Raw genomic sequence first — 22,109 nt, 5'->3', positions numbered from 1 at the left:
CAGGAGTACCAAGATAAAAGACACTGTCTCTTCTGCTCGAGTTCTGTGCCATAAAGGGAGACAAATGAGAGTGAAAGCCCAATATGATGTGTGAAGAAGCTGTGCTAGTAGGTGTGGGAGCACCTGGACACAGGCAAAGCAGAGAAGGGAGAGTCCCTTAATTTCACCTGAGATTCTTAAAACCAAGTGAAAGAAATATGATTCCATCTAGAATTATAAGTATTTTAATGCAATGGTATCCTATAATATACTTGGTTAGAGAGGAGTAGATGTGTTGGAATTCTGTGATTCTGTTGGAAAATGGGATTCTGTGGAGAGTGACGTAGGAAGATGGAATAAGATGGGGAAGGCAGTTTAATAATATTTTCTGTATCAGAAAAAGAAAAAATAACTTTCTATAAGGTGTTTTTTTCTGTTCTTATATGCTGTTCTCAGTTCAAAGATGTCTTGGAAATGGTAGAGAGGCCATTAACTCCTGGTCTTCAGTCCTTCTTTATCCTGTAAACCTGTAGCAGCCCTTCTCTAAATGAAGCAATCTCAACATGGGATCAATGCGTCTCTCTTCTGTTGTTGTTGTTGCTCTTAGCCATCTTCACGCTGCCTCCCTTCTCAGAGAGACCTCATGCACAATGCTGCCAGCTTCTGCACTGGTGATCAGTTGAGGATCAGACCAGTGTGATCATGGGCTGAATTTTCAGAAGTGGATCACCAGGCTTCTTAGTTCTTAGCCTGAAAACTTCATTGAAACCTGTTCAGCATCAAAGCGACATGAAGGCTTCCACTGATGGACAAATGAACCACTCTGATAGGCTAAAACTTTATGCGGAACCTGCTTGAAATCTACTTGTTCATTTACTTCCTCAGGTTCCATCCACCCCACACCCCTCATTCTCCTCAATGCTCATTGGCGTACTTATATCTTACTATCATTCCCATGGCAACGTATTACAAATCCACAGGGATAATGTGATTGTGGTTTTGGAACCCACCACAAAGAGAATGCTCAGGAAACGCCAGGCCCTCATGCACAGACATGCTTTCCTTACGTCAGAGAAAGATGGAAGTTCAGTGCAATGGGAACTTTTGGAGCAATCTCCAGCCGCCCTTTATCAGATGCATGAGGAATGCCCACAATGACCAGTGGGTCTCCCAGCCTTTCCCTCTCTGAGTATTTTGTCAATTGAGGAACTTCATCTGGAAGGCAGAGCATATTGGGGGAATGCTGTTGCCCAGAAATAGATGGGCAAAGGCATCAGCAGGCTCCAAGTGCTATTAGTCGGGCAGAGTAAATGCACATATGTGTTCCTCATATATGAATAAAAATGCCTGACTCATAAATAAGCTCCTAAAAGCCTGCCCATGTCTTTTCTCTTTTATTTCCCAGTCCTGGGTATTTTTCTACACAAGGGAGCAAGGGGAAAGAAAAACACAAAGAAGCAAACTTCACAGTTTTAAAGATGTTATTGCTGTGCCTGAAATTGTTTCCTTCCTTTATGTACTCATTCGTCTATATATGCATTCATGTAGCCCTACCCTAAACATTTATTTAGCGCCTACTACATGTGGAACCTGTTCAGAGATCAAGAGACATTCGTGTGAAAAGAATAAGAGAACACCAAATGGTTTATAATCAAGAAAGGTGCACATCGGGGCTATATCCTCTCACCTTTCTTATCCAATCTGGAGATTAAGCAAATAATAAGCAAAGCTGGGTTATCTGAAGAAGAATGCATTGTAAGGTTTGGAGGAAGGTTTAGTAAGAACCTGCAATATGTTGATGATACAACCCTGCTTGCTGAAATCCAGGAGGATTTGAAGACCTTGCTGATGAAGAACAAGAATTGCAGCCTTCAACATGGATTACAATGGAATGTAAAGAAGACCACAATCCTGCTTATATTACTAGTGGGTAATATAATAAATGAAGAAAAAAATCAATGTTGTGAAGGATTGCATCTTGCTTAGATTCACAATCAGTGCTCAGAGAAGCAGTCGTCACGAGATCAGATGACACGTTGCATTAGATAATCCTGCTGCATAAGACTTTCCTTAAAGTGTAGAAAATCAAAAGTGTTGCTTTGAGAACTAAAGTGTGTGTGACCCGAGCCATGCTATTTTCGTTTGCCTCAAATAAGGAAGACTGAAGAAGAACCCGTGCATTTATTTGTGGAGCTGATACAAACTATTGAGATCACCAGGGACTGCCCAAAGAACACCCAGATCTGCCTTTGGAGAAGTCGAGATTGAATGGTTCTGAGAAACAAGGATGCCAAGTCGTATGCACTTTGGACATATTATCAAGAGAGGTCAGTCCCAGGAAAAGGACCTCATGCGTAGGATGGGAGCGGGGTCGTGAACAAGAGGAAAACCTCAACAAGCGGGTTCACAACGTGACAGAACTATGAGTTTAAACATAACAAGTGTGAGGATGACTCAGGACTGGGCAGGGTGTGGTTCTTTTATGTGTAGGGTCACAATAAATTAGAGCTTACTCCGTGGCACCTAACGACAACCACATGCCAACGACCACCAAATGCTCTACATATAACCTCCTCCCTGGGGGATGGACAACAGAAAAGTGGCTGAGGGAGTTGGTAAGATATGACAAAATAATTAATTTATAAATTATCAAGGGTTCCTGAGGGAGGGAGGAGGGGAGGGGAAGAGAAAAATGAGGAGCTGATGCCAGGGGCTTATGTGGAGAGCAAATGTTTTTGAGAATGATGAGGGTAATGAATGTACAAATGTGCTTCATACAATTGATATATGCATAGATTGTGATAAGAGTTGTATGATCCCGCAATAAAATGATTAAAAATGATAATAATTTATAAATTATCAAGGTTTCATGAGGGATGGGAAGTAGGGAGAAAGGAGGAAAAATGAGGAGCTGATACCAAGGGCTCAAGTAGAAAGCAAATGTGTGAAGAATGATGATGGCAATAAATATACAAATATGCTTGACACAATGAATGGGTGTATGGATTAGGATAAGAGTTGTACGAGGCCCCAATAAAATTATTTAAAACAATTTTTAAAATGTTATGGATTCAAAGATGATTAAGTGTGGGATTATATAGAGACTTTTCCCCAGCTTTATCTCCCCCAAAGACATGGAGTGGGGAGGTCAGATACTTACAGGCATCCTCCCTGGAGGTAGTTGCCAGACAAGGTAGGCCCTGCTCCCTGCTGGTAAGGACAATGGACAGGCCCTCAGCCATTTGGTTCCTGTAGGTGGAGTGCACACCCTACTGATAATGGTCTCTATCAGTTGAGCCAAGAAACAGGCCAAACCGCTCTGTGACATCCAAGTTAAGCTGCCACCCTGAATCTTGGATCCGCCCATCTTGTCACATGTATACCACAATCCCTCCTCTTCCTGTTGCATGTATGTTCCTAGATTGTCCCCCTCTCGTCACTGTATAACCTATAGTGTAAGCCCTTCCTGTGACGTATGTCTTTACCTGTAATTAGTGGGCTTGCACGCCCCCCCAAAGGTTTATGGGCCTGGGCTAATAGAGCTTGCTAGCTCTCAACTCCTCCCTGGACATTTCGTCAGTCCCCCACTCCTCTCCTGTCCTCGCTCCCATGTTCCCTTTCCCCTTGTCCTCCTTCCCGTCCCCCTCTCTCCATATGGACCACCAAGCGGGGCTGAGGTGAGTTTGCTACCATGATATGTGTCTGACTCCATTATTTCAATATCTCTTTTCTCTCTCATGCTGTCGGTGATTTTAATATAATATTTATATATCTTAACCGTACAACTGTGCCTATTGAACCCATGATTAGTGTGGGGGGGGAGGTTGGTACCCCCCCGCCTTCAACCACAAATAAGGTAATTCCAGGAGGTCAAAGTCTTCAGGGCGGGAATTATACATGGAAGCAAACAATGACAGAACAATGAGCTGATTGCATTAACTGGGACATTTAGGAAGTCTGAGGACCTGGAGGAATAAGAAACTTTCCGTGAAGGATACTTAACGCTATATGCCCCCTTGGCTAGACCATACGATTCACAGTGGTTTGGAAGATTGTGTGCAATCCTCTTCCCTTTTGAGATTTGATGTGAGTAGCCGATCATGGAAATGAAGAATTTCCTTGAAGTGTGGCCTGCATCCAATATATACGGATATGCTGGTAAAATTCACTCTTTGTCTATCTTATAGTCTACTTGTCACCTCTGACAGCTGATTGTTGGGACATGAGCCAAAGCCTGCCATCTGATCCATCCGTTTTGGGATTCACCACCTCCCCAAACCCTGTGAAACAGTCATCCATCCTGATTTACCAATTTGGGGATTATCAGCTCCAGTAACCACATGAGTCAACAGAAGCTTCTTAGCGAATGCCTGGCCCACTGACTTGAGACTTGCCAGTGTCCACAAATGCATGATCTCCCTCTTCTCATCTTTACATTTATATCTATATTTATATATATACTGCCCCATGAATTTTGCCCCTTTAAAGAACCCAGTCTAAGACATACCTGCTGATTCCACAGAAACACTATCAAATCTTGAATTGCTCCAATTAAAAACATTTTTTTCTCATCTCAGCTGAAATCTTCTAAGTCAATGAATGGTTTGATAAATCATCTAGAAGTAAAGTCTCCAAACCCTGCACTCAAAGATCAGTTTCATTAGTCCCATATTTGTATTATTTTAGCCTAGTGCTGTTTTGTGCTAGGTAGGTTTATTGTGCCAACCTGGCCAATAGGAGCATGTGAGATTAATAAGGTCACAGTTTGATTAGAGGGCGAAGATAAATGGAGCAACAAGCCCCACCTCTCTCTCTCTTGCTCTCTGGTGATCAGACCATCATGCAGCTGCTTTAACTAGTTATCTGACTCAACACCATCGGTGGGACAGTCAATCCATGGATTGTGTCACTAGAGCTTGAGGTTCCTTCGAGACCTGCTTTACCACACTACTGGCGTGTACATCGTTTGAGCTTGAGGCTGTCAAATCCTGTCATCTTGCATAGCTTGAGTTCGAGATCCCATCCTCGCCTGCTGTGCTAAACTCCTGAGCTGCTGACTGTTGGTGACCCACCCTGCTGTTTTATGCCTTTGGCTGGATTGCCTGCGTTGCCCTAGGGAAGTCTCAGCTGTCTGCTTCCTTGACCTTGGACCCAGCAGCCCTTGTGAATTGAAAGACTTCCAGTCTATTAACTGGTCCAAGGAAGTGAGTTGAAGTGAGCTCTCTGTACTGCTGGGTGAACTAATTAGCTGTTATATTCCTTCGTGTTGTATGTGTATATATATATAATATAATATAATATAATATAATATAATATAATATAATATAATATAATATAATATAATATAATATAATATAATATAATATAATATAATATAATATAATATAATATTATATTATATTATATTATATTATATTATATTATATTATATTATATTATATTATATTATATTATATTATATATAATCCTTAGTGTCCTGGTTTTATTTCTCTAGAAAACCCTGTCTAACACATGTTGTAACACAAATACCATAAACAGGTGGCTATAAAAAACAGAAATTTATTTTAAAAATAAATAAATAAATAAAATTTTTAAAAAAAGCAGAAATTTATTTTCCAGTTCTTCAGGAAACTGAATGTCTGAATTCAGGATGTTTTTTCAACTTCATTTAGAAGATAATCCTTGGAGATCCTGCGTTTGTAGCTTCATCTAATTTGGTTAGTTGTGAGATAACATCTGTCTAGTCTTAGGATCTAGCCAACACCAGTATGACTTCAACTGACTGGTGGGTTATATTAATTGCATTATGAAAGATAACTACATTATATTAAATTCAATCCATAGGTAGCGCAGTGGAGATTCGTGTACATATGTTGGGAGAGCAAAATCCTATTCATATCACTAAGTCATGTCCATTAAACTCCCTGGAGGTAGTAATGGCTATTCTAACTCACTTGAATACAGTGACAATACAGAAGCAAATGAACAGAAAAAGACCATCAAATTTCATGCACTAGTCAAACTAAGGTGCTATTATGTAATATTTCCACATATCTTTTGCCATACATTTAATATTTTAAATACTGCAAACTGTTAGATTGAGTTTCTTACATGTAGACAACTAAATCTAACTAGTGCCTCCTCTATTTTACCCCGACTTCAGATTCTAGCCCCAGGTTTCTATTGCTATTTCATTTTATTGTGTCTTGTGCTCCAACAACCTTAGGTCTCCAACCTCTTGTCATAGCAGCCAAGGGAATTTTTGCCCTGAGTCCTGAAGCAACTTTTTATTGAGCAAAAATCATAGATATTAAAGGGATGTTAATAACCATCTAACCCAGTAATCCTCAAATATCATTGCACATGTGAGTCGCTTTCACTTGGAGGATTAAAGGGAGAAAGAATCAATGCCAGGGCTTCACTCCAGACTTCATGAATCCAAATCTTTAATTTCCATCCCAGCTTTGGAATTCCTTAAAGCTCCTCCAGGTGTGCTTGCATGATTGAAAAGGCCTGGTGTAGTCCAACTACTCATTTTACAGGTGAAAACAGAAACAAAAATAAAAACAAGTAGAGAGAGAGGAACCTTACATGCAGTAAAAGAAGAGAACAAGGACTTAAACAACTTCGGGCCAGTTCCCCTAATTCAGAGTTCTCCAAAAGCAGTATATCATTTGCTTTCCTTCCTTTGACTGATATGCACTTTTCTATCGGTTTTATTGAGATATTTTTTATATGCGATAAATTACATGCTCCTATTTTTACATTTAAAGTTTGATGAGGTAAGCAAATGTATACACCCATGCTTCCCATTCTGATACAGAACATTTCCCCCTTCCTGTTCCTAGTCAACAACTCCCATCCCAGTACCCAGGCAACAACTAGCCTGATTTCTGTCTTTCCCCCATATTTTAGGACTCCATAAATGGAATCATGGGATATACTTTCCTTTGTAGCTGACCTCTTTCACACAGCATGATATTTTTTATAGTTCAACCATATTATAACAGCAGTTTCTTTCATTTCATTGGTGAGTGGTATCCTCTTGATTATCCATTGCCTGTTCCAAGATTTTGGCTCTTCCAGATAAAGCTGTTATGGACATTTTTTTATTGTTTCAGGTGTTTGTCAGTTTAATTTCGCTTGAGTAGACACAAGCATAAAACTGGTGAATTACAAGAAAGTATGTTTAATTCTGTAAGGGGCTGCTAAACTGCTCCAGAATCATTGTATATTTTACACTCCTGCTAACAAATATGAGTGTCCCTGTTGCTTCATCTCCTTGTCAACAGTAACATCAATATTTATGGAGCATTTAACAAATCCCAATCACTCAGTTATCTGCTTTGAATGTATTGTCTTAGTCCTCTTAACAATTTAATGAGGAAAAAATCTAAATACTGGAAAACATATCTTGAACTCTGTTTTAGTGTTTTCTGACTCAGACCAAACTCACTGCCACCCAGTCAATGCACCCTCTGTGGATTTTCTAGACTGTACCTGTTTATGGGAGTAGAAAGCCCAGTCTTTCGCCCAAATAATTGCTGATGGTTTCAAACTGCTGGAAATGCCTAAAGCATAACCACGACGCCACCGGGTGCCTCCTAATGATGATACATTGACTTTCTTCATTCTCAGAAGCTTTGAAGGACACTGTGGCAAGACCAGGAGGAAGCCCCATTGCTTGGCCCAGTATCACTACTGGGAGCAGTGATGTTGAGATCTTTTTGCTGAAGAAAATTACCCTTGGAACACTTAAATGTGTGAATCCTTTGCTAAATTCAGTATCACAGAGCCTTTTTTTGGGGGGGGAGGGGGTATATGAATTTTGTGATCTTGCACTCAGCAGTACAGTGCTGAGCAGTACAATATTGTGGCAAAGTAATATTTTAAGTTCTATATTATCGTTGCTATCTGCGTTGATGATGACAGAAGTATTCCTACCCTCTTCCTTCATGCTGCATTATAACTCATAGAAACTCCAAGTCTATGTACAATATAAACTGTCCTGGGAATATTTGTGGTTTGGTGCCATTGAGTCCCTTCTGATTCATCAACCCTCATCCAACAGAAGGTTGGAAGCAAATATTCCCTCGTCCTGCACCATCCTCACCATTGTTCTGTGTTTGCGTACATGGTTCCCCCAACGATGTCATTTTTCTTTTTTTCCTGATCTTCTACTTTACCAAGCATGGTGTCCTTTTCGGAGGACTGAGCTTTTGACTCCCGTGCATAGTTACAGTCTCACAACATCACGGGGGCCATCCTACCCTGTCCTATAGGGTCACTGTGCATCAGTATTGACTAGATGGCATTGAGTGTGGTTTGTGCTTCAGTCTCTCCTGATACCATGTGAGACAGGGAGCACTTGGGCCCTACTTCCTCTAACAGGAATCCCTCTGTTCTCCCAGCAGCCCGTGGTCCTGTGTATATTCGTCACCAGCACTGTGCATCACATGGGCCATTCTTCTCTTGCCTTCCTTGTGAAGCTATTGAAAATATCACAGCCTGTAAAAAATGAGAGAAGCCCTGCTAACCACAAGGTCAACAGTTTGAAACCACCAGCTGCTCTGGGGAAGAAAGATGAGGCTTTTGAATCCTGTAAAGAGATATAGTTTTGGAAAACCCACAGAGGCAGTTCTACTCTGTCCTATGGGGTGAATATGAGTCAGAATCAAATCAGTGGCAGTGACTTCAGTCTTTATACAAAATGAAAACAGAACTTAAAAACTTGGATAATATTGTTGTACAAAATAAGAATATGTGTCCTACAATGTTCACCAAGGATGTAGCTATATAATCTGTTGTTAGAGACTGAACCTGTGACCAATGAACTGTTAGCAGAGAGCCCACTTGCTAGGCTAAAGGAGACAGATAAATAGTGAAAGGAAAGAATTCTATTTGGCGGAACAGGCCAAATGGGCTGTAGCTGCTAGGCTTCAAGAGCAGGCAAACTCCCTTTCTTGGGGCAGCTCAGAGCTTGGCATAACTATTGAGAGAGCCTTGGAAGCAGCTGCTTCCATTTGAAGACGTGAGGGCCCGGCCTCTAGGTTGCAGAGTGAGATCTGCGGCAGCATGGTTTCTGCAGTGTGGGTCTCCTATGAAGATAAAAATTGTTATCCAAAACTTCTTCCACTGTTGTTCTTTGGAAACAGAGAACTTGTAGTCTGGATTTCACACCTTCATAGATGAAGAGAAATGTTGCCACAGGATGGATCTGCTTAAAGTCTCGGTTCTATTTGATTTAGAGACTTAAGAAGATTTTAGACTTGGATTGATTGGAGACTTTTAGTATGATGTGATAAGATGTGTTTTGCATACAACAGGACATACATGTTCAAGGGTCAAAGGGTGAAATGAACTGAATTATATTCTCCAAAACATCTCTCATAAATTCTAACCTCTAAACTTGTGGTTATAACCCCATTTGGGAATGTTTGTCTGTTATATTAATGAGGCAAAATTCGTGTAGGGTGTATCTCAGGTTGATCTCTCTTGAGACTGACATAAAAGAGACTGAACAAGAAAGCAGAGATAAGGGGAGACTGAGGCCAAATCACATGAAGCTCCTCACCCCAGAGCAGCTCAGAAGAGACAAAGATCTTCCCTCAGAGCCACAGAGAAACCTCCTCGTGGAGCCAGCGTCCACAGTTCCGTCTCTGCATTGTGAGATAATAAGTGCCTGTTGGTTAAAATCCATTTTCAGTATTTCTGTTTTATCAGCACTAAGTAGCTAGGACGCCTAATAAATGGTTTAAAAATAAATAGCACCGATGAGAGTGGATCAAGGTTGCTGGATTTCTCAGTGAAGTATTTTTTTACTGCTGCACGCTCTTCACCCTCCTCCGGCCCTCATTCTCTCTCTCTCTCTCTCTCTCTCTCTCTCTCTCTCTCTCTCTCTCTCACACACACACACACACACACACACACACCTCTACCCAAAGACCGTCTCCTGCTCCAGATGTAGAGGTCACAAAATATACAGTAACTTGTGAAATAATCATTTTATATATGTTCCTCATCTTGTTTGTTTAATAACTTTTTTTGTTTTGTTTTACACAATGGAGTTTTATTCAATGATAAAGGTACATGTGCTATCAGGCTTCAAAATACATGGAGGAAACAAATGCATATTTTAAAGAAGCCAATATGAAAAATATCCAAGCATGGCATTTTAAGTCATCTCCTATGCAGGTATAGGTTGGACATTGCCTTAGATTGACTGAAGGAAAATAGATGAGTGTGAATTCTGATGCTGGTGAAGAATATTGAATGTACCATGGACTGCCAAAAACAAACAAACAAATCTGTCTTACACTAAATACAACCAGAATGCTCCTTAGAAGCAAGGATGGCAAGATTTCCTCTCACATCCTTTGAACATGGTATCAGGAGAAATCAGTCCCTGGAGAAGGACATCATTCCCGGTGGATCCTATTTCTTTAAAAAAAAAAAAAAACATTTTATTAGGAGCTCATACAACTCTTATCACAGTCCATACATATACATATATCATTTGTATAAAGCACATCTGTACATTCTTTGCCCTAATCATTTTCAAAGCATTTGCTCTCCACTTAAGCCCTTAACATCAGGTCCTCTTTTTTATTTTAAATTTCTGTTTACCTAAGAAAAGCTAAACCAGTATAAGAAAACTAGGAGAATATGCATATAGGTAAGGAGACATGCCTACCTTTTAGACAATATCAAGCTAACATGCTACAATGGGTGGTGATAGATTCTGATGGGTAATGGGTAGTAAATATGGAAATAGCTTGTGGACAATCAGGCCTTATTTGCATTAAGCACCACCCTGCCCTGTGTCTCTTTCACTCAAGTCCTTTGTATTAGAATAAATTTCTTCTTGTTGTCTGTCTCCACTCCTCTGTAAAACTGAGCCCGAGACCCTGTCTGTCTTAACTTCACAAAGGGAAGGAGTGGACCCACAGTGGTCAATTCCTACGAGGTTGATGTCAGACACACCTCTATCCTCCAGTCTTCTCTGCGGAGGCTGACACCAATCATCCCTCCCAATGCACTCTACTCCTCTGGAGACAATAATTCATTGCAATGGCCATGCAGAACACATGTACCATACTCATGATTCTGGGCTTCGTCAGAACGTTGACAGATATTAAGTGAGACTATAGATCTTTGGTCAGGACAGTCTCTTCCTAGCTATGGCTGTCTGCACTCCTCTCTCTGGTTCTTGGCCTCTCAGACATGAGGCCCGTGGCCACTGCCCTGCTCAGGCAATGTCACACAGACCGCTCAGAGCTATTGATAAAGGCTCAAATAGCACCCCACTCAACCACAAGCCTTACTCTGAAGGTCCTCAGCTCCAGTTCCACGAATCAGCAAACTTACCTCCTCAGTTAAATGCTTGGAGGTACCTCATTCATCAAGCACGCCTCCTGCTCAAAGACACCCGACTTTACTTACAGCAAGCCCACTGCTCTGCCTCATACTGCGGCTCATCCTTTGTGTTCGCAAATTACTCCTTGAAATATTCTGTTGGGTATATCAAGTTGGATCCCACTCAAAGCGATCCAATATGCAACAGAATGCAAAACGACTCCTCTGTGCCATCCTCACAATCGTCCTTAAGTGTGAGCTCATGGTGGCAGCCACTGTACTAATCCCCAGTGGAGAGCCTTCCTCTTTTTCATGGCCCCTCTATCTGTCTAGCAGGATGTCTTTCTCCATGGACGGGTCTCCCTTGAAAATATGTACAAAGCACATGAGACAAAGTCTCCCCAGGCTTACCTCGAGAGTTTTCTGGCTGTACCTCTTCTGGCAGTCCATGGTTCTTTCAACATTCTTCTAGCACCATAATTCAAATGCATCAATTCTTTGTCTGTCTTCCTTTTTCAGTGTCCAACTTTCACATGTCTAAGAAGTAACTGAAAATACCATGACTTGGGTCAGTGAGGTAGTTAATTGTGCCAACCAGGCTGATAAACACATGTGCGCTTAATTGAAGGGAGGAGGGATAAATGGCTCAGTGAGCCTCACCTTGCTAGTTCTCAGGTCTCTTTCTTGGTGATGGTTAGACCAGGGTGCAGCTGCCTTAGCCAGTTCCCTGCTTCAGCTGGCAAGGCTCACTTCCTGAAAGACATCCCCAAGGAGAAGCCACATGGACCTACCCCGATGCAGCCCTGGGTGCTGGAGCAGCCGTGTGGAGACCCCTGCCAGTGCTGAGATGCTTATGCGTTCACTAATTCAGCTTTGCTCCTGCAGTCAGTATCATAGTGTGTGTTTTGTGAGATGGAGGACTTTGTGGATTGGTGTCAGACATATGGGTTAATGTTGGACTTGTGGGTTTGGGCAGCACTGGGTTGGGATGTTTTCTTGATGTGCACTTAACTTTTATATAAAATTCTCTCTTACACATGAGTTTCTGTGGATTTGTTTCTCTAAAGTACCCAGACTGACACTGTCAGGATGCTTCATCCTCAAAGTACCATCTTTGCATGTCAACACTTAAAGTCTTATGCAGCAGATTTACATTAAGACATAGCATTTAACCGTATTTCCTTCAAACAGACAGAAGTCAGGTCCTCATCCCCCAATCCCAGATTAGCAGTGTGAACCTGACTCCATAGTCAAGGGTGACAGCCAAACTGAAGCCTGTGGTCCAAATGCAGCCTGCTTCCTATTTTCATAAATAAGGCTATTTTGGAACACGGTTGTACTTAGTCATTTGTGAATCATTGAGAACCACTTTTGCGTTACACGGACAGAGTGGAGTCATGGCAAAAGAGAGCAAATGGATCACAGAATCCAAAATAGTTACTACATGACCCTTTGCAAGTAGTTTGCTGACCTCTCAACTAGAAAACTCTGTTTAATAGAGTTTTATTTCATTTATTTCATTTCTTAAGATGGGTTGTGTAAATATGTAGTGTTTCTTTAAAACAAAACAAAAATCCCTCCAAATTCCTTTTCCCTCAAATCTATATATTGTAGTTTGAAAGGCTTTAAAAACAAAGGAAAAGTAGAATAGGAATGAACTTGGAGCCTTCAATGACAAATAAGTTTATCTTAGACAAATAATTTCATCTCAAACAAATCAATCAATAAATAAAGTCTGTTCTCATCCTGCATAGCCCTAAATATCTTTGAGCATGTCTTTGTCTTCAGCCTCAGATTCAATATCTGTTAACTAGTAATATCAGAACTTACCCATTGTCTTGGACCTCTCTGCCTACTGTTTTTTTCATGTCTCACCTATTCGTTTTCTCTTAGCACCATAGCTGACTTCTATGAAGGTAAGGACAGTTTCCTGTGCTTTGTGAATCCTTGGCACTGTGCTCCTAATTGAACTGATATGGATTAAATGTCTTTGCTCTGCAGAGAGATCTCTCAGAATGATGTCTTGGAAGTGATAGAGGCTGGTGTGTTCTCCAACCTTCCCAAGTTACATGAAATGTAAGTCATAAAGGCGGGGAGTCTGCTCACAGCTGCTTGGGGCACTCCTGCAAATCACCAACCCTGCTCTGTCCTCAAATGCCCAGACCTTTCGTATACGGCATCACTGGTGGTCAAAAGATGCTGTCAAGTGTTTCTCTCTGATGACCCTCTGTTTCCCTCCCTCTAAGAATTTTTCATTTAATTGACCCAAGACATGTACCCTGAGACTATAGACAAGTACCCCCACCCCATCCTCTCATCCAAAATTATTTCATAGCCAAAGCTATGCTCTAAGTTCTACAATCTACATGATATACTTGGAGTTAGATGTAGTTTTTGCCTTTGTAAAACTTGAAAAATAAAAGTATGTACTTCATAGGAATACTATGAGGAATAAATGAGATCTAGCACATCGATTGGCATAGAGTAAAATGCCATAAATAATCCTTTCTCCCTCTAATACCTCAGCCAAATTTACTATCTCTTGTTGATATCCTGTTTTTTCTTCCATGCCAATACTCACACAGTATTTCACTAGATTTACATCTATATCATTCCAGTCCTTAATTAATTTATAGAATCATAGAATATCAATGCCAGAAGAGACTTTAAGCCTGCCTGGTCCTGCACTTTCTAAATTATGTTATTTGGATCATTAGACATTCAGAAAATTAAGTGTTTATCGGGTGGTAAAAGATTCCACAGTCAAATAAAATTTGGAAACATTGGTAAAATCAAGTTGTAAAGGGATTTTTTTTGTTTGTTTGTGTTGCTGTAGGAATATGCTAACATGAACTTAAAATTTTAAAAAGGATATTTTAATAAGGGCTTCTCACCTAGTGCCATAATCAAGGTATGTGAGTGTGTGTGTGAGTGTGTATGAGTGTGTGTGTGTGTGTGTGTGAGTGTATGTGTGTGAGTGTGTGTGAGTGTGAGTGTGTGTGAGTGTGTGTGTGTCAGAGTGTGTGTGAGTGTGTGTGTGTGTGAGTGTGTGTGTCAGTGTGTGTGTGAGTGTGTGTCAGTGTGTGTGTGAGTGTGTGTGAGTGTGAGAGTGTGTGTGTGGGTGTGTGTGGGTGTGTGAGTGTATGAGTGTGTGTGAGTGTGTGTGAGTGTGTGTGAGTGTGTGTGAGTGTGAATGTGTGTGTGAGTGTGTGTGTGTGTACACTCAAGGAGCATTTATTAACATTTTATAAAATTCTCACAGAGCACATGGAGTAAAGCCAATCTGAACTACGCTCTCATTTCACATGCGAAGAAGGAAAAGGACAGAGAACTTGTGAGGCTCATCTAGGGTCATCCAGCCAGATCCACAGTAGAAGAAAGACTTGGCCATAAATCTCTTGATCCCTAAATGACCTTCCCTCATCCCTTCCTTTCCTACTCCCCACTCTTCCTGCCACCCTTTTCTCCTCCCACCCTAATTCTTCCTCCTTGTCACTAAGCCTCCCCCCACTCCTCCCCATGGTCCTCATGCCATCCCTTTCAGCTCTTCTTCCATCTTAACTTGGCCTTATTATCCCTACCCTCATCAGAGCAAAAGCCTGATTGGGCTCTCATGACCCACATGGAGCATCACAGAAATCGATGAATGTGCAGCCAGCCTCTGGGCAGGGTAGAGTAGGCATCCCTGGATACAGTTTAGTGGGAAGTAGAGATGGGATTGCTCCTGTCTCCTCTGTGCATAAGGAGGTGTTCTCACCCCCACAGAGCAGCAACTGTACTGGAAATGATTAATTACCTGGTACTTGGGTCTGGATAGCCACAGGTTACTGCAACATAAAAGCTAATGACACAGAGAGGAAGTAATTAACATAGGGCATTTCTGCAAATATACCTTGAACTAGCAAAACAGGGAAAGGGGAGGCTCTGTCAGAATCCAAATGTGAACATACTCACCTCCAGAATATTGAGCAGGACACAGCACAAACCAGCCCTGGGCAGAGGGGCGAGGGAGCAGCCGCAGTCTACAGCAGGAGTGGAATCACAAGTGCCAGGGCGTAATGGTTAAAATCAGAGGTAGACTGTTCGCCCTCCAGTCTGCTCCCTTTCTTGTCATTCTATCTCCTTTTCCTTCTTCACCCTTTTTCCTTTCCTTCCACCTTCTTTTCATCCTCTTTTGTTGTTTCTCTTTCCCCTTTCTCTGACTTCAGACCAGACAAAAATTCCTTTACCCATATTAGTCCTAATCCTTTTTTTTTTTTTTAACCTCCTGGCTGTTTAAAGATCTGGGAAATCCTGGCTGTTTAAAGACCCATCTGTGCTCATGGTGAAATGACTCAGCAAGTATTTTGGGATTTTATTTTTTGCATCTGATAAATCCCAGGTGAACTTGGATGATGAGAGTTAAATTAGACAGGGTGGCTATTGAGCTGACACAGTTAGTATAGCAAAATGTGCCCGCATGCATGCTCAGCATTTGTTGAAACAATGAATGGATGGGTGCGTTATTGATGTGCTCTTTGAATAAACTAGAATATGCTACAATACTGCTTATTGTTGAGATCACTTACTTGGTCTTTCCTCTTTTATAGTAGAATTGAAAAGGCCAACAACCTGCTGCACATTGATCCCGAGGCCTTCCAGAACCTTCCCAACCTGCGGTATCTGTAAGAGCTCATGTCTTCTGTCACCCTTTATTATTGACTTGTACATTTCTCATTAATGAAATGCCCACTCGCCACTCTGGGCATCGGTTTTCTTTGATCGGTGATGGGAGCAGGAGAAGAAGTGATGAGATACTTGGTAGTGAGTTTTAGCTTAATGAGCAAATTCCACTAATGTAATTGCATTTTGTTTTCATTTGCAAAAAAAAAGACATACTAGGGAATGCCATTGGCATTTTAATGGAACTGTCACATAGATCTCTTGCAGAATTCCGTCATAATTGAGTGTGAATAAGATGCAGCTAAATGTCTGCCAGCATTTAGCTTATGACCTTGACCTCAAAACTTGTCTCTGTAGGTCTGCATATGAGCTTTTTTTCTCTGAAAGATTAAAATGTTTTATTTTAGAAATGTTAGTTAATAACAGACATGGTGTTTTATCAGCAGAGAAATGCTGGTGTTTTAGCCCCATCCCTGTGCCTGATCAGTAAAATCATTACGCTTTCGCCTCTCAACTGGCTTTCCATTTTTCTCTGCGCTCCACAGAACCTTCCATTATTGCATAGAGCCTCACAAAACAACAGTTCAGAACTTAGACTCTGTACTCATAATTCAGGATCACTTACTAGCTATTGGCCATGGACTTATACTTTAAAACGAGATTTCCTCCATGAGACAGGAACGGATTATGCATGTGTACCTGCATGTTTATGATGTCATCTGTTATAATGATTCATAGCAAGTGATCATTTATCATTTCTAATTTGTCTGTGGACCATTGGCTGAGTGGCTCAGTAGATCTGGGCTAGATTTGCCGGACTCAAGCTAAGCTCATCTATCTGTGGTTATTTGGCAAGTAGACTAGTATTTGGCTGCTATGGATGGTCTCATTTGGATGAGTCCGATGTCCTCAAAATGGCTTTCATCTCCAGCAGGTTGGTGTATGATTTATCTGATGGCAGTGATGAGATTCCAAGAGAGAGTTAAAACTTGTGAACCCCCTAAGGCCCAAACCCTGAAACAGTACATATTCTCTTGTGGAACATGTCATTACTTCAGGCAATGCACCGGGCCAGTTCACATTCAAGTGGTAGAAAATTAGAATGCACTTCTTTTTTGTCCCTGCTCCAGAGAACAGAAATTTATTTTCTCTCAGTTCTCAAGTATAGGAGTCCAAATTAAGGATACTGGTAGACCTCTCTCTCTAGAGCCCACAAGAAATACTTGATGTCCTTTGCTGCTTGTAGACTTACATATTGTACATCCATCTTCAGGAGGCATCTATGTTCCTCTTGTGTGGCACTACCTTTTTATATCACACTAGGACAATATTAGACTTGCCTCCATGAAGTGATTAGGAATGACATCCATGCAATAGAAAAGGGTAATGTACAGATAGGCTAGTGTCTGGCTATCAGAAATAGTGTCCAGGGTATTAAAGGCTTGTTTTTAAACAAACAGCCACCTAAGTGAGGTATGATCTAAGTCTCCATGGAAGGAGCACCCGAGCCGATGTGATCCAAGGATTGGATCCTAAATCCAAAATCAGAAGAGGGAATTATATTAGAGTTTAAATTCTGAGCACTTGATTTGCAGAAGACTCTGGCTGACAGTGAATGCCCAAAATTCATTTTCAGAGTTGCCACTGAGATTAAGCTTCGAGTGAGCAATCTGGTTAGGGAACAATCGTCAAGTGACCACTGGTTAGGGAAGTGAACTGCCTTGCCCTCAGGCTTAATGCTTGGAAAGTGAATTACTACAGATATAGTTATGTAAATTGTCCGGATGGTGCAGGACCAAGAAGTATTTTGTTCTGCTGTGCATTGGTCGCTTTGGGTCAGAATCACCTCAATGTTACTAATAATAAAAACAAGAGTTATGTTACAATTTGACATAATATTATTTGTTTTCTTTTTTGGCTTCTTTTTATTTTGATCTAGTTTTTATTATCCTCTGCTTTCTTTTGGATTGAGGTTTTTCTGTGTTTTATGTTGTTATTTGGTGGGGGGGTGGTATTGTATGATTTTCTTTATATGAAATCCAGGGTGGATATAGTACTATAAATACAGTAACTAAATGAAAGTTTCCTTAGAGTTATGGCAGGGGAGATTGTGGTATAGTGAAGAGTTAATAATAATGGGTACAAACATAAAGAAAATGTTCTTAAATTAATTATGATATCTAACCAGCAGAGGTATTGCTGGGTCATATGACATTTCTATTTCCAGGTGTTTTAGGTAGCACCATTTTGCTTTCAACAATGGTTGTACATGTTTACAAGCCCTAGAGTTCCAACATATATTCCACACCTTCTCCAGTATTTGTTGTTTTCAGGGTTTTTTTTAATTTGGGCTATTGTTATAGATATAAGATAATATCTCATTATTGGTTTAATTTGCATCTCTGAAATGGCTGGTGGTCATGAGCATTTTTCATGTGTTTGCTAGCCAGTTGGATGTTATTTTTAGTGAATTGTCTGCTCATGTATTTAGCTAACTTTTTAATGTTTTTTTTCTTATTGCAGAATTCTATAGATTTTCATAAGTTATCCTTTGTCAGTTGTGTAATTATTAAAACAATTTTTCCATATCTGTGGGCTCTCTTTTTACTATTTTGGTATAGTTTTTTATGCATATGTCTTATTTTTTAGGCCCCAGTCATCTACTTTGTCTTCTATTGTGTGTGCTTCCTTTATTATGTGTTTACCTTAAAGTAGTGCCCGTCAGTTTGTCTCAATTTTCTCTCTGATGGTACTTACAGCTTTGAGACGTTCATGAAGGTCTTTAATCCATCTTGGATTTACTTGTGTGCATGGGGTGAGGTTTGGGTCCTGTTTCATTCTTCTAAAGACAGAGATCCAATTTTTTCAGCAGCGTTTGTTGAAGAAGCTGTCTCTTTCCCATGTAATAATTCTGGTCCTTTGTCACAGATCAGTTGCATGTCGGTGGATGCATTTATTTCTAGGTTTTCTATTTGGTTCCATTGTTCTTTAGAGAAAGACAAAGCAGGAGACCTCACACTACTTGACACCAAAACCTATTACACAGCCACAGTTGTCCAACTACTCTTGTACAGGTGCAATGATAGACACATAGACCAGTGGTCATATAGTAGTTATACATTGGGATGCCAAATACAAGGTTGGTAGTTCAAAACCACCAGCCACTCCATGAGAGAAGACAAGGCTTTCTACTCCAGTAAAGAGTTTTACCAGCCTCAGAAGCCCCCAGAGGCAGTTCACTCCTTTAGGGTCTCAGAATCAACTGGATGTTAGTGAGTTTGGGTTTTTTGAGTGCTTATCCTGTGTCTCTTCTCTTTGCATATGGCTTTGGTAATTATTTTTTCCATTTCTTTAAAGAACGAATTTGGGAATTGAATGGGGATTCCATTGCATTTATTGATTGCTTTGGGTAATGTTGACAGTTTCACAATATTAAGTCTTCATATTCATGAGCACAGGATAGTCATCCTTGGTATAGGTCTCTTTAGATTTCTTGTAATGGTGCTCCATATTATTCTTTGTATAGGTCTTTTGTTTCTTTGGTTAAGTTTATTCCTAAGAATTTCATCTTTTGTGTGGTGACTGAAAATTATATTTTTTCTTGATGTCTTTTTCAGAACTATTTTCACTGGTATAAAGTTATCAAATTGATTTCTGCTAATTCTGTTTGCTGCTACTTCCCATATTGCTCAATTGTTTCCAACAATCTTTTTGTGGAATCTTTGATTTTATATAGAAAATCATATTATCTGTAAAAAGCAAGCGTTTCCTTTCTTTGCTAAATTGTATACCCTTGATATCTTTCTGTTGTCTAAATATTTCGGCTAAGCCTCCCAGCATAGCACTGAATAAGAGTGGTGATAGGAGCCATCCTGGTCTTGTTGCCATTCTCAGGGGAAATGTTGAGCTCTAGGGTGGTGTCTTTTGCACATGACCTTTATTATGTTGAGGAACTTCCCCTCTATTCCCATTTTGTGAATTATTCTTTTATTCAAAATTGGATATTGGATATGGTTAAATACCTTTTCTAAATTTGTTGATTTGATTATATGGTTTTTACTCTCTGTTTTCTTTTGTTTATATGATGGGTTATATTAATCGTTCTTCGAATAGTGAACCATCCTTGCATCCTTCGTATGAATCTCACTTGATCGTGGTGAATTTTTTGGGGGGGATATGTAATTGGATTCTGTTGGCTAGATTTTTGTTGACATTTCTTCAAAGAATACTTTTTGGAAATATACTCTGAAGCCACCTAGGCTTTCTTGATTGAGTGTTTTCTTGATTGGGTATTTCTTGATGACCTCTATTTCTTCTTTTGTTATGAGCCTGTTGATATTCACATCCATCTGCATCAATTTGGGCAAATGGTGTATATTTAGCTATATGTCCATTTCTTCTAGGTTATCTAAGTTATAAAACGATGAAAGAGTACAGTCTTTCATAGTTATGCGTTATTATTTATTTTATTTGAATCTGTTACCACGTCACAGATGCATCTTCTCATTCTTCTCCTTTGTTAAATTTACCAGTGGTTTGTCAATTTTGTCAATCCTTTCAAAGAACTAACTTCTTGCCTTGCTGATTTTTTCCACTATTTATCTGTTTTCTAGTTCATTTATGTCTGCTCTAATTTTTATGATTTGTCTTCTTCTGTTAGAGGATATGCATTGTTGCCTCTTGTTCTAATTGTTGAAGGTGTTGCTGCTCTTGGATATCTCCTTTTTTATTTCATGTGTGTATAAATTGCTACAATTTGCCCTCTGATTGCTGCTTTTGCTGTGTCCTAAAGGTTTGGGTATGTTGTGTCATCCTTCTCATTTCTTTCAAAGAATCTCTTAATTTCATCCCTTATATGATTTATTACCCACTCTTTATGTTCTTGTTCTTTCTACTATTGATTTCCGGTTTCACAGCATTGATCTAAGGAAATGGATTATAGGACTCAATGTTGTTGAATTTGTTAAGGCTTGCATTATGGCCTATCATGTGGTCTATCTTAGAGTCTGTGCTGAATACATTGGAGAATAATGTAGTCCATGTAATTGGTTGAGCGCTCTGTATATGTCTAGATCAAACTGGCTAATTGTGTTGGTTAGCTCTTCTGTTTCCTTATTGGGTTCATTTCTTAATGATCTCTCTTTCCTTTTGAGTAGTGTGTTGAAATCTCCTCCCTTTATTGTTGAATTATCTATTACACTGTGAGTTTGATTGTTATATTTTGAGCGTCCTTCATTGGTGTAGATGGTTATTACAGTTATGTCTTCTTGCTCTATTCTTCATTTAATCATTATGAGATGTCCATTCGAATCTTTCATTATGTTATTTGCTTTTAAGCCAATTTTATCCAAGATAAATATTGCCACTCTCACTTTTTTATGGCCACCATTTGCTTGGCACATTTTCTCCATCCTTTAATTTAAATCTATTTTTTGTCTTGAGTTTAAAAGGTGTCTCTTGAAGGTTTCCATAAATGATTTGTGTTTTATAATCCAATCTGCTACTCTTTGTCTCTTGTTTCATTTCATCCATTTCTTTCAATGTTGTTATTGCTATATGTACGTTTGTTGTCATTTTGCCCTTTGTGTTTGTTTTCATTATTTATGTATGGCTGCGTCTGTGTGTTTTATTGGTGTCTGTAGTAGTTGGATTTTATGTTGACTTGCATTTGTGAAGGGGTGGAATCTTGTCAATCTGGTCACACCTGATGATGCCTTGTGGCAGGTGTGGCCTTCTTATAAGAAAGGTATGGGGTCTTTCTTTCTTTCTTTCTTTCTTTCTTTCTTTCTTTCTTTCTTTCTGTCCCTTCACTTATTGGAACTCTGTGCCTCCCTGCAGGAGTGGTCCCTTGTGGGCGACCCAATTGTGAGAGCTATTGGTGCTCTGCCATGTTCCCACTGACCTTGGACCCAAATCACTCTGCATCTGCCATCCTGTGCTCTCCTTGCATCCTGCTTGACATTTCCATGTCACTGACCTGCAGATACATGGGTCTGAAGAGTTCCCTGGCTACTATGGGACCTATGGACTTGAGTTAGACTGGGCTGAGGTGCCTTCTAGTTGTCAAGTTGCTTCTTGATATAAAGTTCTTTCTTGTACATGCGTGTCACTGG

The 22,109-nt window shown here is 40.1% G+C and overlaps 1 protein-coding gene across 2 annotated transcripts in view; it reads left to right on the top strand.

Moving 5' to 3' along the window:
• The window catches only part of FSHR (follicle stimulating hormone receptor), a 281,173-nt gene that overhangs the window by 182,861 nt on the left and 76,203 nt on the right, over positions 1-22,109 (top strand). For both annotated transcript variants that reach the window (XM_075535760.1, XM_075535759.1), the window contains exons 3-4: positions 13,336-13,410; positions 15,924-15,998. In XM_075535760.1, coding sequence (XP_075391875.1) covers positions 13,336-13,410; positions 15,924-15,998 — 150 coding nt within the window. The remainder of the gene's footprint in view (positions 1-13,335; positions 13,411-15,923; positions 15,999-22,109) is intronic.

This window comes from Tenrec ecaudatus, chromosome 17, assembly GCF_050624435.1.
Source record: "Tenrec ecaudatus isolate mTenEca1 chromosome 17, mTenEca1.hap1, whole genome shotgun sequence".
Lineage (NCBI taxonomy): Eukaryota > Metazoa > Chordata > Mammalia > Afrosoricida > Tenrecidae > Tenrec > Tenrec ecaudatus.
The sequence above is the reverse complement of the archived record's forward strand: the minus strand, read 5'-3'. Positions and strand labels throughout refer to the sequence as shown.